We start from the raw sequence: 12198 nt of genomic DNA, 5'->3' as shown, positions 1-12198 counted from the left end.
GGGGGATGCCCCTCTGGGATCAGTGTGATGGCATTGCCAGGGAAGGGACTGGAAGCAAAGCACATTCCTCCTCTGCATCCGTGTCTGTCTGCAGGACCGGCCCCGACAAAGGCAGTGCCAACATTTGCTGAGTTCAGCAAACAACTCTGAGGGCTTCCTGCGAGTCCTGAATCCCACCCCCCACCCCCACCCCCACCCCGACACATACACAGCCATTTAGAGAGGTGACGGGCGCTGGAGAATGAGGTGGTCAGCACAGGGCTGGGGGAGGGGGGCAGGTGGTTTGCTCCTTCATCCTCTGGCCTTCTTGCCCCCCCCCAGGAAAGCCCCTTCCCCCACTTTCTCTCAGCTCCAGGCTGACAACCCTTCCTGAAACCTAAAAAGGTGACCCAGAGAGCCCAGCGGCACTGAGGCCCAGAGCTCTTTCCCCATTGCCGTCGCTGATCCTCACAGCTGCCCCGTGAGGTAGGCAGAGGCTGCCACCCCCCCCCAACCCCCGGCAAGGGGCGACAGCTCCGGGCAGCCGGTCCTCCGCTCCTGCAGATCTGCCCTGGAGCGCTCTGTGTTCCCGCGCGTCCCGTCTCTGGGGCCGCGGGCTCGTGACCCCCCCCCCATTTCCCAGCTGCCTCCAGCATGGGGGCAGCCTCCAGAGCTGCAGAAGATGCCGGAGCTGGGGGGCTGGGAAGGGGATTCCCCCCAGCCCAGCCGCCCCTCCGTGGGACCGCGTGCACCCACGGCAGAGACACGGACATGCCCACGAGCCCCGTCCCCCAGGGACACCGTGTGTGCCCGCGGGTGCTTCTCCCCTGCACGGCGGTGTGCTTGCCGAGACAAGAGCCAGCAGGGCCAGTGGTGCAGGGCACGGCCTCACCAGCCCCCCGCCCCGGCTTCCCTGAGTGCTCCCCTCTCCTGTCCACAATGGGGCAGAGGCAGGGGCCGCCAGCTAAGGCGACGCTTCACCGGCAGACATCCTGGGCCCCGCGGCTGCGGGAGGAGGCCAGCCACGGGGCGCGGCCTCCTGGGGTCCTCGGGTAGAAATCATCTGGGACCTCATGGGTGCTGGAGCCGGCAGGCGGGCAGGCCTAGATGAGTCTCTCCTCTGGTGGCACCTTGAGGACACTGTCCATCTCCAGCCGGGCTCCGGCCACCTCCTGCTGGCTGGGGCTGTAGGTGCCCTCGGACTGGCGGCGCTTCCTGGCTGCCAGGACCCCTGACAGGAGGCCCAGGAGGAGGAGGAGGAGACAGGCGCAGGCCGCGGGCACGGCCACCTCCAGCAGCGGGAAGGGCAGGGACAGCGGCAGGCCCTTCTGCGAGAGATGCGGTAATGAGGGCTGGGGCCGCGGGGTCCGTGCCTGGGCGGGCGGGCGGGGGAGGGGGGGTGGTACCTAAACTTCACAATGGTCTAGTGAACGGGGGTGGGGGTCCTCCCTCACTCCCGAGAGGGAGGACAGGAATCTTTGCTTTATTCTGTTTACCAGTAAATTCCAAGTGCCCAGAGCAGGGCCTGCCTGGTAGCACTCGGTAAGGAGTAAAGGAGAAAACAGACGCTTTGCCCAGATTCCCCAGACACGTGACCAGCAAGCCAGGACTGGCAGTCTCCTCCGTCTGCCCCCAGGGCCCATGCCATGCCCACGCCACCATCCTTCAGCCTTAAATTCCAGCCGCAGGCCCTTCCTTCCCTGGCCAAATTGGGCCCTGCCACCCAGCCTCCCTGTAGTAAACTCATCCAGTCTGAGGCGGTGGGGACTTGATCCCTCCCCATCGCAAAGGGTGGTCTGGTTTCTTAGTGGCTGTGGAGACCACGCTTAACCCCAGTGGGAGGCCTCTCGGGCAGCAGTAGGTAGGAGAGGCTCCCCAGGCAGGTGGCCTGTACCAGGCAGGAGCGGAGGGGGGGTCGCGTGGCTGAGGGTGAGCTCAGAATCCACCAGGGTCTGCCCGGCTAGGGAGACTGAGACCAGGCTTTGGGGAGCCCAGGAAACCTCTCCATCTCCGGTCACAGAACTAGGATGCCCCCATCAAAGGCCTGGAACTTTGAAGCCCCCAAATCACAGAATTCCTAGCTTCCAGAGCCCGAGGGTCTCAGACTCACCGGCCCTCCCTCTGTCCTGTGAAGCCTCTCGGCCCACTGGGACCTGGGTCCCAAGTCCCAGTACCCAGCCCTGAAGGAGGAAAGGTATCCTGGACTGGAGAGAAAAGTTCATACCAGCTCGGAATGGGCCATCCCCAGCCTCCACCCCTGGATCCTTCTGGGAGAGCTGTAAAGCCATTTCCTCCCTTGGCCCTGTGAGGAGGGCTGGGGCGCGGGGGGGGGGGGGGGGGGGGGGGGCAGAGGCTGTAAAGTTCAACTTGAAAGGAAACATTCCCCAGAAGCAGAAGGGATTTGCGGGTTTATGACTGGGGCTGCCAGAAGCCTGTGGAGATCAAGGCTCCTCCCCAGGCTTCCCACCAGCACCCAGGTGGGCTCACTGCCCACTGGGCCTGTGGCGCCGGTTCCGCCCCTTGGTGGGAAGGGGGGTCAGGGGGAGGTTCAAGCTCAAGCTACCTGCTGGCCCCCATCAATTGGGCCCCTGCTCAGCTGAGCCTCCCTGGCTGCTCTGGCTCAGAATCGCGGCCTCTCCAAATCTTCCTACTCTCGAATCCTGGCCCACAAACCACTGGAGATTACCGGCTCTTGTATCCACCAGCCGAAATCCCAGAATTCCAGGATCCTGTGGGTCCTGAGTCCTGGTCCCAGAGAGGACTTGGCAGAGCCCAGCTGTTTCACTGAGAGATGGTGGGGCCTCCCGGGCTCGCCCTGAGTCTCCTTCCCTACTACTCCCCACCCCACGACAGGGCTGGTCCAGGAAAACAGCACCACAAGGGCTTTAGTGCCCCCCAGCCCCAAAATCATCTCACTAAAGTCCAAAACAGGGCGCTCGCCAAGCCCCCCTGGCATCACTCACCACCACTTCACAGAACTGGCCTGAGAACCTGGCACTGCAGATACATTCATACAGCCCACCAGCAGCCCGGCAGGTGCCACCGTTCAAGCAGGGGTTGGCCTCACAGGGGATCGGACACCTGGGAAGCAGAGAAGGCGAGGCTTGGAAAGCTGCTCCCTCCTGTGCAGCCTCTTGTTCCCCCATCTGCTTCAGCTTCTCAACACCCCCCCCCCAAACACACAGGTGTCCTTCCACGGTCACCATGCATGGTTCCCGCCCGGCAGGGCCCTGCTGGGTGACTGAGGCCGACTGTGACCTCCACCACCACCCGCCCCTTGCCCCAGCATTCATGACGGACAACGCCCGCCCAGTCAGAAGCGCCGGGGAGCCTGTGTGAGGGCAGCTGCCTGGGGATGGGGATGCCCTCTCTCCGCAGTGGGCCCAGAACCTGCCCGTTTACAGGCTCCCTGGGCAGTCCCGACGCAGGTGGGCTGAGGATGAGGCTCTCAGAACCACCACCAGGCAGCCACCTCCCCCCCGGTGACGGCGTAACAGAGGATGGCCTTGGGAACCCCGGGAGGAAAGAACTCAAGCGACAGAGGTGGGCCGTCTGGCACTGTGGGCACGGTGAGGGCTGAGAAGGTGAGCAAGGATCCACACCCCACCCTGCCTGTCCTGCCTGGAGGGGACCCAGGACCCCCCCCCGCCCGGGTCCCAGGCCCACCTCTGGCCAGCAAAGCCCCCCCGGCAGCTGCAGTTGGCCCCCTGGGGCCCACCCTCACAGGGGCCACCGTTGAGGCAGGTGAAGTTCAGGCTGCATTCCTCCGGCAGGACAGGCAACCTGGGGAGAAAGCACAAAGGCTGCACCATGGACAGCAGGCTGGGGACCTGGCCTGGCCCCCCGCCCCTGGGGCTACCACTGGCCACCTGAGCTGTGGGATTCAGGGCCCACCTGCCATGGACCCTGATAGCGATCATGGAAGTGGCATCTGAGGTGGAAGGGAGGGGGCAGAGGGCTGTCCGGCGGCTCCAGCCCCACCCCCAACAAGGTGTACAACCTACAGAGCCTGGATGGGACCGGCTCCCCAGGCTCAGAGGCCTTTGAGAAGCTGATGGATGTCAGGACTCTCCTTGGAACACAAGCATGTTCCTAAACATAAAACTTGGGCCTGACATTCCTCCTGGGGGTGGGGGAGTCACGCCTCTGCCAGACAACCCTCCATAAGCTTGGCTCCAAAGGGAGCGGGGAGTCAAAACCAGACTGAAAAGGGGGAGCATCAATGCCTCCACCCAGCTCACTCTGGCCCCGCCATCCTCACGGGACTAATGGGGATGAGCATGGGTGGAGGGCGGCCAGGCAGGGAAGCCTCCAGGTTTGCTTCCAAATCTAGCTCTGAGATCCCCCATCCCCTACCCCCCACTCCCAGACAAGAGCGTCATTGATCTCAAATTCAAACTTATCTGGGTTTTATCTGGCAACGCTAGGGGACTGCCGTTCCCATTTCACAGACGAGGGCACGGAGGCTCAGAGAAGGGAAGTGGCTGGTCCACAGAACCAGAGCTGCGGCTGCGGAGCCCGTGGACTTGGGTGCCCCACCCCCCACCCCCCCGCCCCTGCCCCGGGAACCCACCGGGCCCCTGGGGCCCAGGCCGCCCCCCGGCCGTCCGCACCTGCAGCGCGGGCCCGCGAAGCCAGGCGGGCAGCGGCACTCGAAGCGGCCGTCGGGGCGCGAGTGGCAGCGGCCGCGAGCACAGGGTGCCGAGCGACACGGGTCGGCGCGGGCCTCGCAGCGCGCGCCCTCCCAGCCCGGGCCGCAGGCGCAGGCGAAGGCGTCGAAGAGGTCGCGGCAGGCGCCGCCGTGCAGGCAGGGCGACGGGACACACACGCGCGCGCCGTGGCAGCCGAGGCGTGGGGCGGGCGCCCCGGGCCAGGCCGAGAAGTGCTCTCGGGAGCCGGGGGCCGCGCCGGGTCGCGGGCGCGCCAGGGGCAGTGGGAGGCCGCCGACGGCCACGCGACCCAGGCAGCCGGTGAAGTTCTCGGCCAGCAGCACGCGGGCGGCGCCGGGGCCGCGCAGGAAGCCCAGGTCGCCGGCCAGGCCGCGCAGCGCCACGGGCGCCGACGCCCCGTCCAGCCAGAGCAGCCAGCGCGACGCGGCGGCCACCGGGCGCTCCATGGCCAGGCGCACGCGGTGCCAGGCGCCGTCGGCCACGCGCGGCCCGGACGCCGGCAGCACCGCCCCGGGCAGCCCAGGGCCGCTGCGCACGCCGGCCGCCAGCGAGCCGTTGCGCACCGCCAGCCAGACGGCCGCGTGGGCGCCCGCGGTGGCGCGCAGCAGCCCGGCCTCGGAGTCGCGCGTGCGGAAGGCCAGCGACAGGCCGCTGAGCGACAGCCCCGACGACGCGTTGTGCCCTCTGAAGGCGGCCGCGGGGCCCTCGCGGAACGTGGCTTCGGCCACACCTGCGGGGAGAGGGAGCGTCGGGGAAGGGCCCACGGGTGACACACCTGCCACCCCCACGGCCCCCGCCCATCTCGAGGGGGGCACACCCACCCACCCATCATTCGATGCCGGGAACCATCGCCCCCACCGCCGTGGCTTCCACTGCTCACAATTCCCTACCTCCGGGAACCAGCTTCGGGCGGCGCTGGGGAGACCCACCCTACCCTCCAGGTCACAGACCAGGCAATAATAATGCCTCTGCCCCCTTCCCTCTTCAGTGGAGTTGCTCAGTCTCATCACTGAGGCTCATTATTCACTGCAGTCATCTTTCTTAAATGCAGATTTTTAAAATGCTGATCGTGCATTTTAATAAAATGCAGTCACTTTCTAAAATGCTGATCATGTCCCTCTCCTGCCTAAAACCATCCCCCGGCTCCCCACTGCCCTTGGGAAAAAGTTCTGAGCTGCCTGGCCTACCTCTCAAGGCCCCTCCTGGCAACATCTCGACTCCAACACCCGTAACTGTGTTTCAGTTGTTCTTATAAACCCCAGGATCTTTGCATATGCTGTTGCCCCTCCTTAAAATGTCCTCCCCTATGCCCAGTCAGTCTTACTTGTCCTTGGAAACCTGGTGAATGCTGTCTTCCTCCAGAAAACCTGTCCCTCTGGATGCAGTGGCCTACCCACACTGGGGGCTGTTGGCATGCTGGTCCACTGCCTAGGAGCCCTCAGGGCTTAATCCAGCCTGGGTGTCCAGAACCCAGCATGTGGGCTGCCCGGAGCACACACTCACAGACAAAGCCACCAGGGACCTCCTCACAGGCGGCAGGCGGGAGGCAGGGCTGGCCAGGACACCACAGCTGCTGAGCACACGTTGGCCCCGTGAAGTTGACAGGGCAGGTGCAGTGGAAGTCATTCCAGGTGACGAGACAAATTCCACCATTGAGACAGGGGTCAGGCTGCAGAAAAATCAGGGCAGGGATTGGCTCAGGCCTGGGGCTAGCATCATCCCACCATAACCATCACTGCAGTGGCTCTTCACTGAGCACCTACTACAGACACATTAACTCCTCACAAACACATAGAGAGGAAGTCACTATTGTCCCCATTTTACAGATAAAGAAACTGAGGTTCAGAGAGGAGAAGCCACTTGCCTGGCTCATCCAGGCAGGAAATAGAGGAGCCAGAGTTCACACTCAGGCCATTCCAATGCCAAGGCTGGTGCTTTGTCCATGGACCCAAGGACGTCCCTGTCCCCCAAGCAGCTCCTACAGAAAGGCTCAGGCAGCCCTCTGCCTGGGCCTGGGTGTCTGTCTCACACCAAGACTGGGGAGGGAGGTAAGGGGCCCACAGAGGGCAAGAGCAGCTGGGCCAGAGAGATTAATCCTGCTCTGCCACTCTCTACAGTGGGAACTTGGGCAGAGTGCTTCACCTCCTGCCATTTTCCTCACCAGAAGGACATGCTAACCCCCAGAGATGCAGGGTAGACCCTGAGAAAGGGAGCCACCCCTTTTCCTGGGGAACTCACACTGCACGTGTCCTCGGAGACACAGCCCATGGTGAGGTTCCAGGACTGCCTGCTGCCCAGCTCGCTGGGCTGGCTTGAGTTCCCCAGCAGCCGCGGAAAGAACGGGAGGTGGAGGTCATTGAGTCTCAGGTCCTGGAGGCAGCCTCGGAAGGGCCCACCCCAGGGCTCGGCATCAGCAGGGAGGAGCCTCCCACCCACGTGCATCTGCTGCCCCAAGCCCTGCAGCTGGTCAGGCCCGAAGCTGAGCGTCACCAGGTGGCGGAGCCCATCATCCCAGCGCCCAGGAAGCACCAGAGTAGGACTGCCCAGCACCTCAGCCTGGATCTGGCCCTCGCTCAGGAATACTGTTAGGCCAGCTACCGAGTCGTTGGCAAGTTGGAGCAGCAGGCCAGCGGGTTCCCGAGTACGGAGGAGAAAGGACACGGTGAGGTTGGGGCCTGGCAGCTGGTGGAGCAAGAAGGAGGCAGAGCTCAGGGTGCCCCCCAAGCCAAAGGTGGCAGCAGGAACCTCTGCAGGGAGAGAGGGTGTCGGGGTGAGGCCTGTGGGCTAGGGGAAGGCACACTCCCTGCCCCGGGGAGGGGGGCCCACCTGCCTTGCTCCTCACCATCAGCGCATGTAGGACCACTGTAGGGCCGGGGGCATTTGCAGTGGAAGTGAGCCCACATGTCCACGCAGGCCCCTCCGTGGGCACAGGGTGGAGGCTGACACTGCTCACGGCGCTCACAGCCCAGGAGGACAGTCTCGCCCAGGTCCTCGGGCAGCAGGAGGTGCCCGTCCACTTGCACGTCCTCGAGGCAGCCTTCAAAGGCTGTGCCACCCAGCTGGGTGGAGCAGAACCTGGCAGGCGTCGGCGCTTCGGAAGCCATGGGAGCTGGGGCCACAGGACCGGAGGCCACACACAGCCGGGCAGGGCAGTCCTCATGCCAGAGCCGCAGCTCCAGGACGGCCGGGCGCAGCGAAACCTCCACTCCGTGCCAGCGGCCATCATTTAAAGCCAGGTCCGGCAGCTTCAGGGTAAGCCCGGTGGTGTTGCCGTGGCTCCAGAGGGTGGCCTGAAGTGTGCCCCCCACCAGTGCCAGCTCCAAGCTGTCCTGGGTGTCAGCGCGAGTGGCCAAGGCACCAGCAGGTAGTGTGGTGCGAAACCTCAGTGCCAGACCCCGGGGGCCGCCAGCCGGCACGGTTGTCTGCACGGGGCTCCCGGCCACCACAGAGAAGGTGGTATTCTGGCCACAGAAATGTCCGTGGGTACCGGGTGGGCAGCGGCAGGCGTAACTGTGCACGCCGGCCTTGAAGATGGGGATGCAGGTGGCAGCCGGTGGGCAAGTGTGGCCCTGGCAGCCGGTGAGCCGCACAGAACAGTCATGCCCACCCCAGGCCTCCGGGCACCTGCAGACGTAGCCCGCCACGGTGTCATCACACGTCCCACCATGGAGGCAGGGCTCCGACAGGCATTCATCCACATCTTCCTGACATGCCAGGCCTTCGGGAGAGACCACGCCAAAGCTCAGCACTCAAGGCAAGAACGAAGCACTCAAGGCAGAGCTTACATGCCTTTTGGGATGGGGATCTCAGCACCTAGCAACTGAACCAATTCCCAATCCCCAAAGGATTTCTCGTGGTCCCCTAAAGTCCCTGGAGGCTGGAATCCAAGATACCCCTTCCTTTCCCATGTTTGGTGGGTCTCTGTGCCCCATGGATTCAATCCCCTAAACACTCGTTGGTCTCCCCTTTTCTCCCACCCCACCTCTGTCTCACCAGCTCACAGGTCCACGGTCTAGCGTCCTCTACCTTCAACCCCTCTACCATCCATCTCCTCAAGTAGCCAGAGGCCTATTTCTAAAGCATCACCTGGCCAGATTCCCCTGCTGCTTAAGGTCCACTCACTCACCCTGGCACTCAACATCCCTCAGGGGCTGGGCCCTACCAGGCCCTCAAGTCTCAACCCCGCTCCCTCCAGACCTTGAACTGCCTGTTCCCCCAAGCATTTCCTGGAAAACTTTCCCCTGGGGCTTTGCTCATACTGTTTCCTCTGCTTGGAATGCCTTCTCCTCAGTTACCCTGCTGGTCAAGCTCCTAGTCATCCTGCAAAGCCCAAATTCAAAGGGCCAGGCCCCTAGGAGGCTTTTTCTCTGATTTCCAACCCCAAGCTCTGTGTCACTCCCAACTCCTTGCCCACTCCCAGACACAGCTCCCCAGAACCCTGTACTGAAATTATCTGTTTACTCAGCTGAGATCTCCTCTGGAGGCCTCAATATGTTCTTGGTGCCCAGCAAAGGATCTGGCATGGCTTTTGTGGACAGAGTGCCAAAATGGAGGAGGGAGTGGGGTGGATGTATGCATCTAGGCTCCATCCCCCAGTCCCTCTGCCCTAGCACCCCCTGCTGACTGTGGAGGGGCCACCTCACCCTCCCCTCCAGAAGCTCCCACACCAGGTGCTCTGGCCCCGGCTTGGGTCAAGAGGCCACAGCCCAAGCCCAGCTCAGCCAGAGCCTCCACAAAACCACCAAGGCCAGCCCTTCCCACCATACCCCAGCTGGAGGAGCCCAGGCCCAGAGAAGCCACCAGGATTTGAATCCTGACCCCAGTCAGCCCCCAAACCCCACAGCCTCCTTTTGGGGACAGCCGGCCACACCTCATCCTGCCCAAGGCCCCAGCCCTGCGTACCTGCCAGGAGCCACAGGCCCCCCAGGAAAGTCCACAGAGCCCACGGCCCCATCGCATTTCCCCACAGATGGCCAAGAGTGGCGGGCGGGTCGTGGGCCGGGGGAGCAGAGCTCCCCGCCTGACCGGCCGCCTCCTTCAGAACCGGCTCAGGAATGCCAGGCCCTGGCCTCCCCCAGGCCGGCACGACCCAAAGGGAGGATGGGGGTGGACGGCGGCAAGGAGCCCAGCCCTACGGTCGGGGTTCCCCTCCCGGGCCCTGACCTCAGATCTGACCTCCCTGTCACCCATCAGCTGAGCTCAGCTGGGGGAGGAGCTGGGCTCTGGCTGACACTGGTGAACCGTAGGGAGTGATACCCCCTCTCTCAAGCCTCGTTACTTCATCTGTAAGAACCCTACCTCGTAGGGGTGCAGTGAGGAGGGAACGAAATGCACAGAAAGGCTCTTCAGGGGCAGCGCACGCCGTGCTGGGCCCGCCGTGGTGCCTGCAAGACCACGCTCCCAGGCAGGACTCAGGGGGTCTCAGCCCACGGGGGCAGACGATGGGCTTTCCAGGCGGCCACCCCAGGGCGGGGGCCGCTGAGCCCAGCATGTCTGGGCCGCTGAGGTGGGAGGGAGGGTGGTGATCGCCACCTCCTTGCTCTGGGGGGCGGGGGGGGAGCCAGTGCCCAGGAAGCCTGCCAGGGAGAGGAGCCCGTGTGCCCAAGCAGGAATGCGGGCGGGCACGGGGGAAGTGTCGCACGCATTCCAGAGGGGGCAGGGACACTCGAGGAGGATGTGACGAGTTCTTTGGGCTCACCAGCGTCCGTGGAAGGGTGTCTGCGTGTCTACGCATCTGCTGTGCCCAAGGCACGGAGAGGCTTTCTGCAACCCAACTCCTGCCCCATAGGCCCCAGCTCCTAGAGGTCAAGCTCACCCTTCTATTTGTGATGCCCCCATTTACCTCTTCTGTCCTCTCCCCGCAGGCCCCTCAGCCTCTGCCCGGCCCCTGGATGTCAGGTGCTTAGGGTTCTCTTTGCCCATCACCCCACACATTCTCCTGGACAGTCTTGGCCACCTATGGCCCCAGCTGCCAGGACTGCACTCCTGAACCCCGGTCTCTGGCTTTTCCTGGGCGCCAGACCCTGGACCACCAGCCCCCACCCTGGCTCCTCCCTGGGGGTGCTCCACAGACACCTGGACTCAGTATGGGCAAGTACGGACACCAAGCATCACCCAGGGCAGAAGCATCACTGACACCTCCCGCTCATACCTGGACTAACCCCCAGGGCCTCCAGAGTTTCCCCCCTAAATAGTTCTCAACTCACTTAGTTCCCTCCCCTTTCACCTCCAAAGCCCGGGTCCCCGCTCAGCCCCTCTTAGCTGTCACCCGAACCAGCACACCCACCTCCTTCCTGCTCTCCTTGTCCCCATCAATCCAGCCTCCACGCATCAGCCGGAGGAAGCTTCTCACCCCAGGCCCACCGACTCTGCCCTTGCCCTGCCCCGGTGCCCATCCCGCCCCACCCCCCCGCACCTGTGTAGCCATCTGGACAGTGGCACCGGAAGCCGTTGGGCAGGTCCTGGCAGCGGCCTTCGTTGAGGCATGGCTGTGAGGCACACTCGTCCACATCCACGCCACATTCGTCCCCTGCAAGAGGGCCAGCCGGGGTTCCCACCTGGGCCCTCAGAACCAGACTGGAGCTGGAAGGGCCCGTTTTAGAGCTATAGAGACTGAGGCCCAGTGAGACGTGCTGACTCAGGCAGGTGGCACATATGTGACAGGGCCAGGCCTCAAGCGGAGCCCTGGCATCCCTCCCCCCGCATCCACACCCTGGTGGACCTGCTTCCCTGGAAGGGTGGAAGGAGACTCACCCTCAAAGCCGGGGGGGCAGCGGCACAGGAAGCCGGCAGCGTGGCGGAAGCTGAAGGTGCCGGGGAAGGTGGCCCGGTCGCCTCCGTAGAGCGCTGGGTCTGAGCGCTGCAGGCACTGCCCCCCATGCTGGCAGGGGCCCGACTCGCACTCATCCTCATCCACCTCGCACTGCTGGCCGCTGTAGCCTGGGGGCACGCGCGCGTGGGTAGCAGGTCACACGGGGTCACCGGGCAGCCCCCCTCCACTGCGGCCAGGCTGGAACGACAGCTCAGAATATGCTCACCGATACGGTGAGGGACAGACGCACCGAGGACGGTAGGAATGACCATGGCACCTTCATCAGTGTGCTATTACTATTATTGCTAGTACTACTGAGCACTTTGCATGTGTCAAGGCTTCACGGGCTTTACACCTTTACCCTCCTCGCAACAACGCCAGGAGCAGGGGCTACGATCAGCCCTATTTTGCAGATCCCCGCAAAAGTGAAGTTCAGAGAAGTTGCAGCTACATGCACATGCTCCGAGGGCAGGTGAGCCCCGGCGCACACCTCCCCGCCGCCCCAGACTGCGCCCGTGGGGAGCAGACACACACACACACACCTGGCCAGCAGAGGGAGCGGAAACACGCACGCGCACACGCACACGCACACACCTGGCCAGCAGAAGGAGCGGAAACACGCACGCGCACGCGCACACGCACATACCCCGCCAGCAGAGGGAGCAGAAACACGCACACGCACGCACACGCACACACACACACACCTGGCCAGCAGAGGCAGCGGAAACACGCACACGC

General features: G+C 64.0%; 1 protein-coding gene across 1 annotated transcript in view; it reads right to left on the bottom strand.

The window, feature by feature from the left end:
• Nucleotides 1–215: 215 nt before the first annotated feature.
• The window catches only part of CRB2 (crumbs cell polarity complex component 2), a 22970-nt gene continuing 10987 nt past the window's right edge, over nt 216–12198 (bottom strand). Inside the window, exons 5-13 of the mRNA XM_032418877.1 lie at nt 11403–11588; nt 11065–11178; nt 7492–8367; nt 6888–7396; nt 6153–6318; nt 4593–5379; nt 3646–3762; nt 2943–3060; nt 216–1307 (exon numbers count right to left, since the gene is read on the bottom strand). Coding sequence (XP_032274768.1) covers nt 1083–1307; nt 2943–3060; nt 3646–3762; nt 4593–5379; nt 6153–6318; nt 6888–7396; nt 7492–8367; nt 11065–11178; nt 11403–11588 — 3098 coding nt within the window. The 3' untranslated portion in view covers nt 216–1082. The remainder of the gene's footprint in view (nt 1308–2942; nt 3061–3645; nt 3763–4592; nt 5380–6152; nt 6319–6887; nt 7397–7491; nt 8368–11064; nt 11179–11402; nt 11589–12198) is intronic.

The sequence above is a fragment of the Phoca vitulina genome, unplaced genomic scaffold (genome assembly GCF_004348235.1).
Source record: "Phoca vitulina isolate PV1807 unplaced genomic scaffold, GSC_HSeal_1.0 scaffold21, whole genome shotgun sequence".
In the NCBI taxonomy this organism is placed as follows: domain Eukaryota; kingdom Metazoa; phylum Chordata; class Mammalia; order Carnivora; family Phocidae; genus Phoca; species Phoca vitulina.
The sequence above is the reverse complement of the archived record's forward strand: the minus strand, read 5'-3'. Positions and strand labels throughout refer to the sequence as shown.